Genomic DNA, 14,560 nt, shown 5'->3' on the forward strand with positions numbered 1-14,560 from the left:
CTGACTGCAGGTTTCCCCAATCTTATAAACAGTACATTTGCATAATGACTGAAACCAGCCCACTGAAGGAACAATGGGCTGGGAGGTCAGTTCCTTAATCTTAATCACACATACACTTATCAGTGTTTCTCAAACTTTTTACAGTGTGTACTACTTGATAAAAATGTCAAGCTCTCCCAAGTACCACTGGAAGCATGAAACTCATAAATCTTACAACACAAAATTAGTATTATTAAATTAGTAAAATTACTATCTGCAGTAAAGATTTACTCAAAAAAGTGTTTTGCTTTTCTTTCACAAATGTGGGATTAAATTGTGTTAAAATGTACAAAACAGTGATGTCAGGCACAGAGAGACTTGATGAATTTAAGAATCTTATGATTTAATCAAGAAATTTGCAGACTTGCACAGAGATGGTAAAATTATGATGATTGATAATGGAGACGAAGACAACAGAGGACGAGGACAGGGAGGATGCAGGGGTTTAAATGCACCAAGGAGACAGTCAGAGGGAACTCAGGACAACTGGAGACATTTAAGGATGCAGGGACTGACAGAGACAGGGAAGAAGTCTCATAGTGACGTGTAAAGTTTATCTTGCCTGGCTGGGCAGCTCTCTGGGTGCTCAGCACCCCCAAAGCTCTGATCCTAGAATCGCCCCTGCAATGCAATAATTAATTGTCTTAATGGTCTTGGGCCTTATCTCTCAGATCTGCTTTTACCATATGAACCCTCGCGGACCCTGAGGTCCTCTGGTACTGGCCTTTTGATTGTCCCTAAAGTCAGGACACATACTCACGGAGAGGCAGCTTTTCAATGGTATGGTCCTCGTCTGTGGAACAGCCTGCCGGAGGACCTCAGGGCCGCAGAGAACGTACATGTTTTTAAGAACAGGCTCAAGACCCACCTTTTTAATTTAGCTTTTATTTAACGTTTATTTATTTTATGCTTATTTAATCTACCCTCTTATTCTATTATTAATTTAGGCTTTACCTAATATTTATTGATTTTATTCTTATTCATTTTTTAATCTTCTTACTCTATTTATATTTATATTGTATCCCGTTCTTATTTATTTTTTCGTTTTTACCCAGTATATATCCTATTGTGTCATATCTCCAGTGTTTCCTCAGAGGGCGCTCTCTGCACCGGGGCTGTGATCGACCGTGGCTGCTGGGGCTCTTGGGGTCCTCTCAGCCTGGCTGGGGGGCTTCTTTGCCTCCCTCCTGCTGTGTGCCCAGCCTGGAGGCTGCGGTCTGTGACTGGCTCCCGGTGCAGATGGCTCCCTGTTATAGTGTTTCCTCACTTGGCTCATGCGAACCCAGCCCAATTTTTACTCTTTAAGTGTGCGCGTGTGTGTAAGAGGGAAGGGGAGGAGAGATTTTATGTTAATGAGAGTGTGGGGAGTGAGTTGGAGGGTGGGTTGGGGTGCTTTTAACCATGTAAAGCACTTTGTGCTACATTTTTTTTTTGTATGAAAAGTGCTTTATAAATAAAGATTGATTGATTGATCAACAGGTACGAGTCGATTCCAAATCCTAACATCATCTAACTCTTGCTTAACTTTAGACTTAAATATACTCCACTGAGCCACGTCAAACTTGCGGCATCCATTTCTCCACACTCTTTGTTTATCAGCTTTCAGTTCTGTTTTCCAAGTAATGGGATAGTGATTTCATCCCATAGTTGATGTAAACTTCCAGCCTATAACCTCCAGTAACAATTCAAAAAGCCACCAATCCTCAAATATACACACCAACCAATCAGCTCATTTCTCACTATCTTTGTGCTTCATCTCTGTCCTCCCCCTCCCCGCTTGCTTAATAAATCATTACAGGTTAAGAGCCTACAAATGCCATGTTGCTATCAATTAAAGGACAGTCTTTAGCTCCTTTCATAAAGGATGCTCCAGTGTCTCCCCTGCTAAAGGAGGCAATAAAAGAAGCATTGAAGCACCTTTCCTTACTATTTGGAGAATTCATGCAACTCTTATTGTTTTTCATTCTTCCTGTGCCTGCATTGGATTTCTGTTTTATTGACAGTTTTATGATTTTGGAGTTTTGGCCACTAAATGCTCATTTTTGTCACTTCCCCACCTGTCTCTGCATTTTTCACCTGCCATTAGAATTCATTTTGAAATCATCACCCTTTCGGAGCATTTTACGGTCAGGCTCCAGTGAATGTAGTCCATCTCCACCACCACTCTTGATCTCACATAGTTAATTCAAACATGCCAAATTTATTAATATATTTATTATCCAGCTGGACTAGTTTTTCTGCTCCTGAAAATGTTACAGAGTCTGTGATTTGCTCTCGCACTGCAGGCTTACTTGTTGTTCCTAGAGTATTTAAGAGTAGAATGGGAGGGAGAGCCTTCAGATTTCAGGCCCCTCTTCTGTGGAAACAGCTTCCAGTTTGGATTCGGGAGACAGACACTATCTCTACTTTTAAGATTAGGCTTAAAACTTTCCTTTTTTAATAAAAAAAAGCGTATAGTTAGGGTTGGATCAACTGACCCTGAATCCTCCCTTAGTTATGCTGTAATAGGTGTAAACTGCTGAGGTATTCCCATGATGCATTGAGTATTTCCTTTTCAGTCAATTGTCTCACTCAGCATTAATAGACCTTTCTGCTCAATCACATGTATTATTAATCTCTGGCTCTCCTCCACAGCATGTTTTTCATCCCGTCTTCCTTCTCTCAACCCAACCAGTCGCAGCAGATGGCCGCCCCTCCCTGAGCCTGGTTCTGCTGGAGGTTTCTTCCTGTTAAAAGGCAGTTTTTCCTTCCCACTGTTGCCAAAGTGCTTGCTCATAGGGGGTCATATGATTGTTGTTTTTTTTCCCTGTATGTATTATTGTAGGGTCTACCTTACAATATAAAGTGCCTTGAGGCGACTGTTGTTGTGATTTGGCACTATATAAATAAAATTGAAGAGAAATTGAAAACAGATAAGTCAAACTTTACTTGACTCAATCTTCTTGCTTCCTCCACTTCTGTACCATTGATTCATTAATGTCAAATTATCTCGCAGCTGCTCTATTCCCATGTTGTTGCAATATATTAATGACTAACCTTGTATTGTGGATGGATTATCTAAGTTGCTCTCTGACTGAAGTTTGCATTTGTCCCAAACCATCGGGAACCCTCACGTTAACTTTTATCGAGTGAAAAAAAGTTAGCGTTCATCCTCCAGCTTCACTGTGTTTATGTTATGCTAACATAGCTGTGTTGCTAGCGGTGACATAGCACATCATTATATACCAGCTAGTGCAACTTCAGTAACCTTACAAATGTCACAGCTGTTTGACTCACTAAGTTTCAACATGCTTACAAACCTGGTCATTCCACCAGCTCAGCTCTCATTTATTTGACAGATAACTGGTATAAAGATCTAGATGATGGGAAAATGGTTGGGATGGTATTCTTGGACTTTAGTGCTGCATTTGATTTAATAAATCGTGATCTTTCAATTGATAACCTAAAATGTTGTGGATTTTCATCAGATGCTCTGCGCTGGATGAAAAGTTTTTTGTCTGGAAGAAGGCAAAAGGTTTATTCTAATGGTCATTTCTCAGAGGGCTGCAACATGAACTGTGGTCTACCCCAGAGCAGCTGCCTCGGTCCACTTCTCTATTCAGTTTTCACAAATGATCTGCTATGTATCTTGGGTAAATCTAATCTTTTAATGTATGCCAATGATTCCACCATGTTTTATTCGGCCAGTGACAACTCTTAAGCAGTGCAATTTGAGTTCTAAGCATCCCAGCAACTATTCAGAAAAGCATGAAGTCAAACATGACTTATAAAAACACCAGTATAGGCTTTTAAGGTCTGCAAGTAAAAAAAACTACATTTTCCGCGAAAATGACGTCACTTCCGGTTTCGGGCAGGTATTGGCGGACATGCGATCGTTCGCGCTGATGTCTGTTTCAATGTGGGAACTGTTACAAACAGCTGATTGGATCGGCAAAGCGCGTTTCTGGAATATTATGTTTTTGTTCCTGCAAGCACTTTTTATGCAATATTTGCAAAGCTATATGTGGAAGGAAACCTGACCTAGGACAAGCTGATGGCATAAGATGTAAGTACAACTCCTCCGGTTTCATATGCAAAAAAAATTATTGCGCTAGCTTACGCGGTTCCGGTTCTACAAGGATTTAGTATACCCGCTCCGACCGGCTTTAAAGCGTTAATTGACCAGCGTATTACAACAAGATTTGCTAAAAATGTTTTACTGAAGTAAAAACAACAAGATTCTAAATGTATCCAAATCTAAATCTATGTTAATTGGAAGTAAAACACGTTTAGTCAACAGTCCACAACTGAATCTTTCCATATCCGGATAAGTATTAGAGCAGGTCACATAGGTTAAACTACTTGGTGTTACCATAAATCACCACCTTTCATGGTCTCAGCACATAGCCTTTGTTATTAAGAAAATGGGACAGGACATAGCTATGGCTACGAAATGGTCTTTCTATATCGTCATCATGAAAGATGTGTCCAAAAGTTGATTATGTTCATCTGGACGTAGTGTTTTCAGTGGGAGAAACGTTTCGTCACTCATCCAAGGGACTTCTTCAGTTTCAGCTGACTGCAGGTTTCCCCAATCTTGTAAACAGTAGATTTGCATAATGACTGAAACTAGCACCACTGAAGGAACAATCGGCTGGGAGGTCAGTTCCTTCATCATAATTAGGCAAATTCTCATGACCATTGATCAATAACCACTGATCAAGGCCCACTGATAAAAGGCCACTGATCAATGGCCATGAGCACCATTCACATAGAGTTAGGGAATGACTGCAATCATTGTAAGATGGCAAAAGATGTACCCCTAGGCCCCCTCCATGATTCAGAGATAGTCTTTGAATCATGGAGTTCTGGCCTGACAAAGTAGCTCTTCTGTGTTGTGTCATCCACTTCGCCAGAGGTTATTTGGTTTTCCCGATGTATAAATCCTGGCAATCCTCCTGGCACTTAACAGCGTGCACTATGTTACTTTGTCTGTGTGTGTGTGTGCGTGTGTGGGGGGGGCGATCCTTGGGGTGTACCAATTTTTGGTGCAGCGTGCTTTGGAGTTTAAAAGCATCTCAACTGTTCTGATACTCCTGACAAATATGGGATCACTACATGTTTTCACTTAGGCAGCGGTTGTCCTTCTCTCCTGGATTGGCTGGAGCTTTCTTTTGGCGTCTTCCCAGCTTTAACAAATGTCCAGCTGGAATAATGACATTTACTCAGGGCCTTCTATATGTGACGTTCTTCTGCTTCCCTAGCCGCTGTGTATGTGAGGATGGTGTTCGCTCTGTGTTGTAGCATCTTGATGACACCCAGTTTATGCTTCAGTGGATGATGAGAGTCGAACCTTAATTACTGATCCATATGCGTAGGTTTACGGTACACATCAGCTTTTAGATGTCCCCCATTACTGATGGAAATCTCACAGTCTAAGAAGGCTAACCTGCCACTTTTCATATCCTCCCTGGTGAATTTGATGCGTTGGTCCACCGAGTTAATGTGATCTGTAAAATGTGGTACGGCCTGAGATTTGATTTTCACCCAGGTGTCATCCACATACCTGAGCCAATGACTTGGTGGTGTTCCATGGTAGGATCACAAAGCCTTCTATTCCACTTCTTCCATGTACAAATTTGCCACGATGGGTGGAACTGCAGAACCCATGGCACACCCATCTTTCTGCCTGTAAAATTGACCCTTGTATGTGAAGTAGGTGGAATGAAGACACAGTTCCAAAAGCAAACACACTTGGTTGATGCTGAGAGTGGTACTGTTGCTGAGTTTGGGGTCATCCTGTAATCTCTTATGAACTACCTCCAACGCGTCCGTGAGTGGGATGCAAGTGAAGAGAGATGTAACATTGTACGAGACCATGGTTTCATCTGCCTCCATAATGACATCTCTCACCTTCTCAACAAAATCCAGGGTGTTTTGGATGTGGTGTTCAAAGCTGCCTACCAGTGAGTTGAGGATCAAAGCCAGAAACTTAGAGGTGTTATAGGTTTCGGAGTTCTTAAAGGTGCACCCTGTTTATGTATCTTAAGTAAACCATAGCGACTAGGTGTAGATTCGCCTGAGTATAGCCTGTAGTATGAGGTCCGGTCATTAGCATTATCTTGTTCTAACTGCTTCAGATAGTCTATCACCCTCTTCCTGTAACCACTTCCTGGGTCTTGTTTCATGGGCTCATAAATATTTTCGTCACTGAGCAGTGACAAAGTTTTCTCATTATAGTCTTTCTGGTTTAGCAATACTGTGCACCTACCCTTATCTGGTTCAAGGTTCAAGGTTCAAGGTTCTTTATTTGTCACATGCATAGTTATACAAGTATAACACACAGTGAAATGTAACCTGACACGCTCCTCGACATGTGCAAAAAATTGGGGGGGTGTTGCTGGAAGGATGATAATGTTGTTGTAATTACTAAGTTAAGTGAGTGCCTTCCTTTCCTCCATGGCGATGTTGGATGCTGGGGGCTTTGCATTTCTGAGACAGGCCGAAACTTTTATCCATAGTTGCTCAGCTTCCACTTCTGTAGTATTGTTGTTTCAAATGGCTGTTTCTGTGGGTGTGATCAGTCCCTTCATTTTTGTTCTTTCAGTGGTGCTACTTTCAGTCATTGTGCAAATGTACTGTTTATAATATTGGGGAAACCTGCAGTCAGCTGAGACTGAAGAAGTCACTTGGATGAGTGACAAAACGTTTCTCCCACTGAAAATGCTACGTCCAGATGAACATAATCAACTTTTGGAGATTTACTTGACTGATTTCCTGGATGGTTGAGATGCATCAAGACATGAAAGATGTCATTAATGCACTAGTATTGTCTCATTTGGAGTATTGTTCAAGCAGCTAATAAGACAGAGCTTAACAAACTTCAGTTAGTTCTGAATAAGGCGGTTGAGATGTTGATTCTATACCAGTATCAATCGAATGCATAACAAACATTTTATTAGTTTTATTAGATTGTATTTGATGGCTTGGGCCCCAGGAAGACTAGCAACCACTATTGTGGAAGCTAAAGGGGTTCCTTATAAATAAATAAAAATAAATAAAATAAATCTTGCATAAGTACACCCCCCTCCCCCCACCCCCCAGTGTTCCTTGCAAACTCTAAATGAAATAAACAGGGATTAAAGGACATAATATGTTTCCAGCTCTTCCTCCTTTATCAGACATTCTCTCCATACCTCAGAGTGTCCAGTCTCCAGTGTGGATCCTTAAGTCCAGCCAACAGCACGTTAATTCCTGAGGAGCCTGGATGATTGTAGCTCAGGTCCAGCTCTCTCAGATGGGAGGGGTTGGAGCTCAGAGCTGAAGCCAGAGAACTACAGCCTTCCTCTGTGATCAGACAGCCTGACAGACTGTACAGACAAAAATTTAAATTAATCTAAAAAGATTTTCACTTAAGGTCTCTCTTTGCTGGACCCTCATTCATTCCATCCATTCAATTCAAGTTAGGATTTTAAAACAGCAACTGAAAAAAAACTGTGACCTCTTCTAGTTTAGCAGTAGACTCTACAGTATTACAAAGAACATCTGAAACAGCTTCAGTGTGAAGAAGAGGATTGTGAAAGCTGCAGATTCTGCCACATCGGTGTGTATTGCAGGAGTTTTAAATCATGAGGCTTTGCGGGTAAACCTTTGAAAAAAACACAATGCAATGTTGTTTCTTCCAGTGACTTCTTCAAGTCCTGTATCTGTGGTAATCTAACAGTGGAAAACACTTATCATTTGGCGAATATCACAGTGGCTATCTGCATCTTAAGCTGGAGGCCATCACCCAATGAAGCCAACAGAACCACATCATCTGCGAAAAGCAGAGATGAGATTCTGAGGTCACCTAAGTGATAGCCCTCCGCCACTTGGCTGCGCCTAGAAATCCTGTCTATAAAAGTTATGAGGAGAATCGGTGACAAACGGCAGCCCTGGCCAAGCCCACCACCCACCGGGAAAAGGTCTGACTTATTGCCGGCTATGCAAACCAAGCTTTTGCAATAGTTGTATAGAGATCGAATGGCCTGTAGCAATGGAACAGACACCCCATACTCCTGCAGCACCTCCCACAGAACACCCCGAGGGACACGGTTGAATGCCTTCTCCACATCCACAAAACACATGTAGACTCGTTGGGGAAACTCCCATGCACCCTAAAGTATCCTTGAGAGGATAAAGAGCTTGTCCAGTGTTCCACGACCAGGACGAAAACCGCATTGTTCCTCCTGTATCCAAAGTTCGACTAATGGACGAATTCTCCTTTCAAGCACCCTGGCATAGATTTTCCCAGGGATGCTGAGGACTGTGATCCCCCTGTAGTTGGAACACACCCTCCAGTACCCCTTCTTAAAAATTGGGACCACCACCCCGGTCTGCCAGTCCAGGAGTAGCGCTTCTGATCTCCACGCAACATTGTAGAGGCATGTCAGCCAGGACAGCCCTACAACATCCAGAGCCTGTTTTGGTAGCCAGGGATCAGTGCGCAAGGGCCTCTGCTCCTGGCTGCCGCCAGGCACACAAAGCACCCGACCCCTATGGCGCCCCCTACAGGTGGTGGGCTTACAGGAGGGTGGGCCCATGTCCCCTTTTCGGGCTGTGCCTGTCGAGCCACATGGACTGAAGCCTGACCACCAGACGCTCACCCTTGGACACCCTCTCCGGGCCTGACTCCAGGGCGGGGCCCCGGTAAACATATCCCGCGCAGGGTAAAATGTTCCCTAGGTGATATTCAACAGGAATTAAAACAAGATAATATGGGAGAAATATATTCTCTGAAAGGATATAGTCTCTCTTCACAGTCCTTGTTACTACTGTCATCTACCAGGGTCAGATGACTCTGCGTTTAAGTTTTGTTTATTCAGTGTTCTGGGATTTTGTTGGGTTTTCATAGTTTTGTCTTTCGTATTTCATGTTCCTTAATTTATCTTTAGATCACTGTGATTTTCCAGCTTTTAGGTTTTGTCTCTGTGCCTCCCTAGTGTTCCTTGTTTCTTGTGTTCCTGGTTTGATGTTTGTGTTATTTCATGTTCCCATTCCCTCATTACTTCATTGTATATTTAAGCCCTGTATTTTCCGATGCCCTTTGTTGCATCGTACCCACTTATCTGTGTAAGTCTCTTCCTGTGTTTCTAGTTTCAGTGTTAGTTCCTCGTTTCTGGATTCCTGGCGTTTGAGTTGAAACAGTATTTTTAATTGTATCTTTAATGTCCGTATTAGAGAACATAACATGAACAAAAAGGACTTTGGGATTTATTGCAGTATTATAAAAAAACTTTACTGACAGTAATTTAAAACAATCGAACCAAAGGTATATAAAAGGCCCCTGTTAATACTATAACCTTCAGACATATATTCAGTAATGCAATACAGATTCTAAATAATGCTGAGTGACAAAGACTGAATCCTGACCTCAGAGTTTCCAGGATACAATGTGTACTGTTCAGTGTAACAGACAGAAGCTTAACTCCTGCATCCTCTATGTCGTTTTCACTCAGGTCCAGCTCTCTCAGGCTAGAGGATTGGGAGCTGAGAGCTGAGGACAGAGCTTCACAGCTTCTCTGTGAGAGGTTACAGGCACTCAGTCTGAAAAATAATCAACACAAAGACAAAAAAATAAATTAATAAAAACACAAAACAACAACACTGAAATTAAAATGCATTGATGGTATAGTTAGAAGTGACTATATCTGGCAATATTTAATGTTCCTCAAGGACTGGTTGGATTTGCTATTGTCTGATTTTAAACACATCAGGAAGTCACTGTCATTTACAAATCATGAGAAATGATACACTACAATAACATGCATGTAACTGACCTTTATTAGCTAAAAGTTTAATTGGTTAATTATCTCATTTGACATAAATAAGCATCCTTAATCTGACCTCAGAGTTGCCAGTTTACAATGTGGACTTTTCAGTCCAGCAGACAGAAGCTTCACTCCTGAATCTTGTATGTTGTTGTTACTCAGGTCCAGCTCTCTCAGTCGTGAGGCCTGGGAGCTGAGAACTGAGGAAATTGCGTAACCACTTCTCTCTGAGAGGAAACAGCTGCTTAGTCTAGAAATAAAGAACACACACACACACACACACACACACACACACACACACACACACACACACACACACACACAGAAAAGCTGAAATCAAAGTATATTGATGGTACAGTTGTTATTAGATCTGGGAATATCTATTATGTTCCAGGACTGGAACAAATCAAGCATATGTGTGAATTCAATAAGGAAGAGCTATGGCCTCACATCGCTCTGCTTTCAGGTGCTGCCAGCTAAATCTAAGTTTCATCACTCCCACTTTCCCATGATGTCAAGTTCTTTGTATCATCACTGGTTTATTCCATTCACTTTCTACTGGCCTTCTCCAGGCCAATCAGTAGTCATGCCCCATACATACAAATCTCACTGTGCATTTGTCATTCTCCCTCATAGAAGCATTTGTGGAACCCACCTCATCCCCATCTCCACCTCTCATTACTCAAGCTTGATTCAAGCCACCACCAGCGTTTAGGCTGCAAGGGGTCCTGCTCTAATCCCTTTCACAGCTGGGGTTCCATTCAGCTGAGACAGGCAATCGGACTCTAACCACCAAACACCAATCTATATTCTGTTCATCAATAACTCATATTCATTCTTTCTAATGATCCGTCCTTGTTGAAATGCATGAAGTTGCCCTCTAATAATAAAAGGTTTTACATGGTCGGTTATGTTATTTGATGAAAAATAAATAGTCCTTGATCTGACCTCAGAATTTCCAGTTTACAATTTGGAAGCTTCACTCCTAAATCTTGCAGGTTGTTGTTACTTAAGTCCAGCTCTCTCAGTTTACAGTACTGGGAGCTGAGAACTGAGGAGATTGCTTCACCGCTTTTCTCCGAGAGGAAACAGCCAGTCAGTCTGAAAAAAAAAAAAAAAAAATTCCAAGCTAAAGTGAACAAATGTCAATTTGCAAAACAATTCATAATTGACATAACATTTAAGCTAAGACCAAAATGTTAAATTTTTAAATTGCTCAGTACAGTCACACTAATACCTCTTCATTGAAATGGATAAAGAGCTGGTACATTTAGTTACACTATCTTAGTGCTGACACAGGTACATAGGACTGCTGGTCACTCATCTTTAAATAATGTTGGTAGATACAGTTCAAATTAATCCATATTTATTTCAAATACTTATGTCTGGTTTAGTCCTCAACAAGTGAAACACATGCTCAACTGGGTTAGGATCAAGCAAGTGACTTGGCCATTCAAGAATATTCCACTCCTCTCCTTTAATAAACTCCTGGGTTGCTTTAACTGTATGTTTTGGGTCATTGTCCAGCTGTATTATGAAACACTGCCCAAATCAGTTTAACTGCATTTAGCTGGATCTGAGCAAACAGTATGTCTCTGAACACCTCAGAATTAATTCAGCTGCTTCTGTCCTGTGTCACATCATCAATAAACTCTAGTAAACTCTCAATAGTCATCTCAAGTTGTTTAACTACATAAGGTTAAAACCCTACAATATTGGCAAGAAAGCCCGACCATCAGAAAATCCACTGTAAGCAGCGCTGGTGATAATGGGAAGGAAGAACAGTAAAATACTCCAGATTAAATTAGGAAGACCATCTACCATGACTGGTTGCAGGTGTTGAGGTTTAAATTTATCATCTTAAATGTTTATATGCTGATTATATTGCTTTATATAAGAAAGGCCTAATTCTGAGTACACTCTGTGCCAAAAAGTGCTGACAGGAAACTGCATGCTTTTGCAGAGCGTGAAACCAACTAGGCTGTTTGATGCACACTAGGGAGCAAGTATATAAATACCTAGGCTTCCGTTTGTGCTTGAGACCTGAGCTTGTGTGTTCGTGTGGGGCTCCATATCCAGGATATGTTAAATAAAGATCATTTTTTAAAGTAAAAAGACCACTTTTGAGCCGTGTCTTTTTGGCTGTTAAGAATACAAAAGAACCGGAATTTCTCCACGGAGTCACGTGGTATGCTGCCCAAGATGGCAGCATAGGTTGGAGTTGCACACAGGTGCGAGTGTGGAGGAAACAGAGACAAGAATTTCTCATTTGGAGGACGAAGAGGCTAAAGCTAGCTCAATAAGTAAGAACTTGAAGATACAGAACCAGCGGCTGCAGGAAAAAGTAACAGCGCTCGAGGGTTTCTCACGGTGCCAGAATATTAGAATATTGGGTATTAGAGAAGGAACCGAAGGCCGTAATCTTGAGGACTGCGTGAAGAATCTGTGTCTGAGGCTCTGGACATTGAGATGGGAGATTACTACGAAATAGACAGAATCCATCGGGTGGGGCCAGCACCTCCGATGCCAGCTGCGGATTCCAGACCGAGACATCATCGTTCGCTTCCTACGGGATAAAGCCAGCTGCCAGAAAAAAGAAGCAGATCATTTGGAAAGGCATGAGAGTCCATTTTTTCCAGGATTATGCGCAGGAGGTACAAGAAAAACGGCGGAAGTTTGACGAGGTGCGACGTTTGCTGCAACAGCGCAATATTAGCTATTCCCTTCGCTAACATTTCGGGTGATGTAGATTAAGAGGATTTCTAAGCTAAGGGTCAGTTTACTTCTGTGGTTTATTCCTGGATTGGGGGTTTCTTTACACCTTTCGACCTTTCTGCTGAGATTCTTTTTTTTTGGGGGGGGGGGGCGTGAGGAGGGACGCCATTATGGGATTTTTGAGTGCTACGGACCGACGATTTCATGATTTTTTTTCTCTCTTTCTTCTTTTTTTTTTCTCTTTTTCTTTTTTCTCAACTGTGTTTTGTTTTGCTGTTCGTTTTGATGGTATGGTGCCAACTGTCCTGTACAGACCTATTTTTTGGACCACTGGGTTGTCTCATGTAACTGGCTTTAAGATTTGTTATATGGGTAAATGGGATTTTCTTCTGGATAAATCTGTACAATAACTTGGCTCGCGTGGTGTTATGGAGTTATGTAAAATAGTGTCGTGGAATATAGCGGGTTGTCATAATGTTATTAAAAGGAAGAAAATCCTCACATACTTGAAGCAGAAAAAGACAGACATAGCCCTGATTCAAGAGACCCATCTCGATGAGGCGGAATCGTTAAAGCTTAAAAGAGATTGGGTGGTGCATGTCTATTTTAGTGCATTTTCTGCTAGAAAAAGAGGGGTGGTCATATTGATCACAAGAAACTTGGATTTTCAGGTTTTTAAGCATTATACAGATCAGACGGGTAGATGGGTGGCTTTGGATGCATGTTTACAGGGGCGGAAAATGACATTGGTCAGCATATATGCTCACAATTCTCCTCAGCCACAATTTTTTCATGAAGTCTGTACCATTGTGCGGACTATAGGTAATACAAATATTGTAATTGGGGGAGATTTTAACCGGGTCAGGGATGCACTGTTGGATAAATCCTCCCATACTGGACTAAGTAAGTACCCAGTAAATGTTGCGGTGGACGTGATGTCAGAGGAACTGAGCCTGGTAGATATATGGAGACTTCTTCATCCTGAAGAAAAAGACTATACTTTTTTTTTCGCATCCTCACTCAACCTACTCCAGGATAGACTATTTCTTGGTGTCTCGTTCTCTGGTGAGTCAAACTATTGGTAATATTGCTGTATCGGATCATGCTCCCATTGACCTTGTTCTTTCTGGTGATGATAATATTAAACCGTCACCTAGGTGGCATTTGAATAACTCATTATTGAAGAATAAGGGTCACTGTGAATGTATAAGGGAAATGATAAAGGAGTTTTGGTTGGACAATGAGGGTTCTATTGACGATGTTGGAATGACCTGAGATGCTTTTAAGGCCTACTTGAGGAGGCGCCTTATCCACTATTGCTCCTTGATTAAAAAAGCTGAAAGGGACAAGCTGATGAAGCTGGAACAGGATATCAAGGAGCTGCTGCACCTAGAGAGGGATTTATGGAACAAATTAATTAAATTTAAATTTGAGATGAATAGTATACTGGAGAAAAAAGCGGAATATGCAATGTTTTGTCTAAATCAAAAGCATTTTGAACAAGGGGACAGAACAGGTAAAATGTTGGCACACAGGGTTAAGCAGATAAAATCTAGCAACCTTATACCATCTATTTTTGTTCCTAGTAATAATAATAAATTGACCACCAGTAAAAAAGAAATTAATGATGCTTTTACTAAATTCTATCAGTAGCTTTACACCTCTAATGGATTGGTGGAGGAACAGAGGCTGACAGATTTCTTTTCTTCTATTAAAATTCCCAGCCTGTCTGAAGACCAAAGAACTGTATTAGCAGGTAAGATTACACTAATTGAAGTTAAGCAGGCAATTGGCAGTCTTAGATTGGGCAAATCTCCAGGCAACAATGGATTTCAATCAGATTTTTATAAGGTGTTCGTGGGTGAATTAGCTCCAAGACTACTGTCGGTATATCAAGATGCGTTTCAAAGAGGGAGACTGCCATTTAGTATGCGATCGGCAGTGATCACGTTATTACATAAAAAAGGGAAAGACCCACAGCATTGTGGGAATTATCGCCCAATTTCATTAATTAACCC

At 41.4% G+C, this 14,560-nt stretch overlaps 1 protein-coding gene across 1 annotated transcript in view; it reads right to left on the minus strand.

The window, feature by feature from the left end:
• Window positions 1-14,560, minus strand: part of LOC102293073 (protein NLRC3-like) — a 45,152-nt gene that overhangs the window by 15,877 nt on the left and 14,715 nt on the right. Inside the window, exon 5 of the mRNA XM_042214711.1 lies at window positions 7,215-7,388. Coding sequence (XP_042070645.1) covers window positions 7,215-7,388 — 174 coding nt within the window. The remainder of the gene's footprint in view (window positions 1-7,214; window positions 7,389-14,560) is intronic.

The sequence above is a fragment of the Haplochromis burtoni genome, unplaced genomic scaffold, assembly GCF_018398535.1.
Source record: "Haplochromis burtoni strain Fernald_Lab_line unplaced genomic scaffold, NCSU_Asbu1 Contig_602, whole genome shotgun sequence".
Taxonomy (NCBI): domain Eukaryota; kingdom Metazoa; phylum Chordata; class Actinopteri; order Cichliformes; family Cichlidae; genus Haplochromis; species Haplochromis burtoni.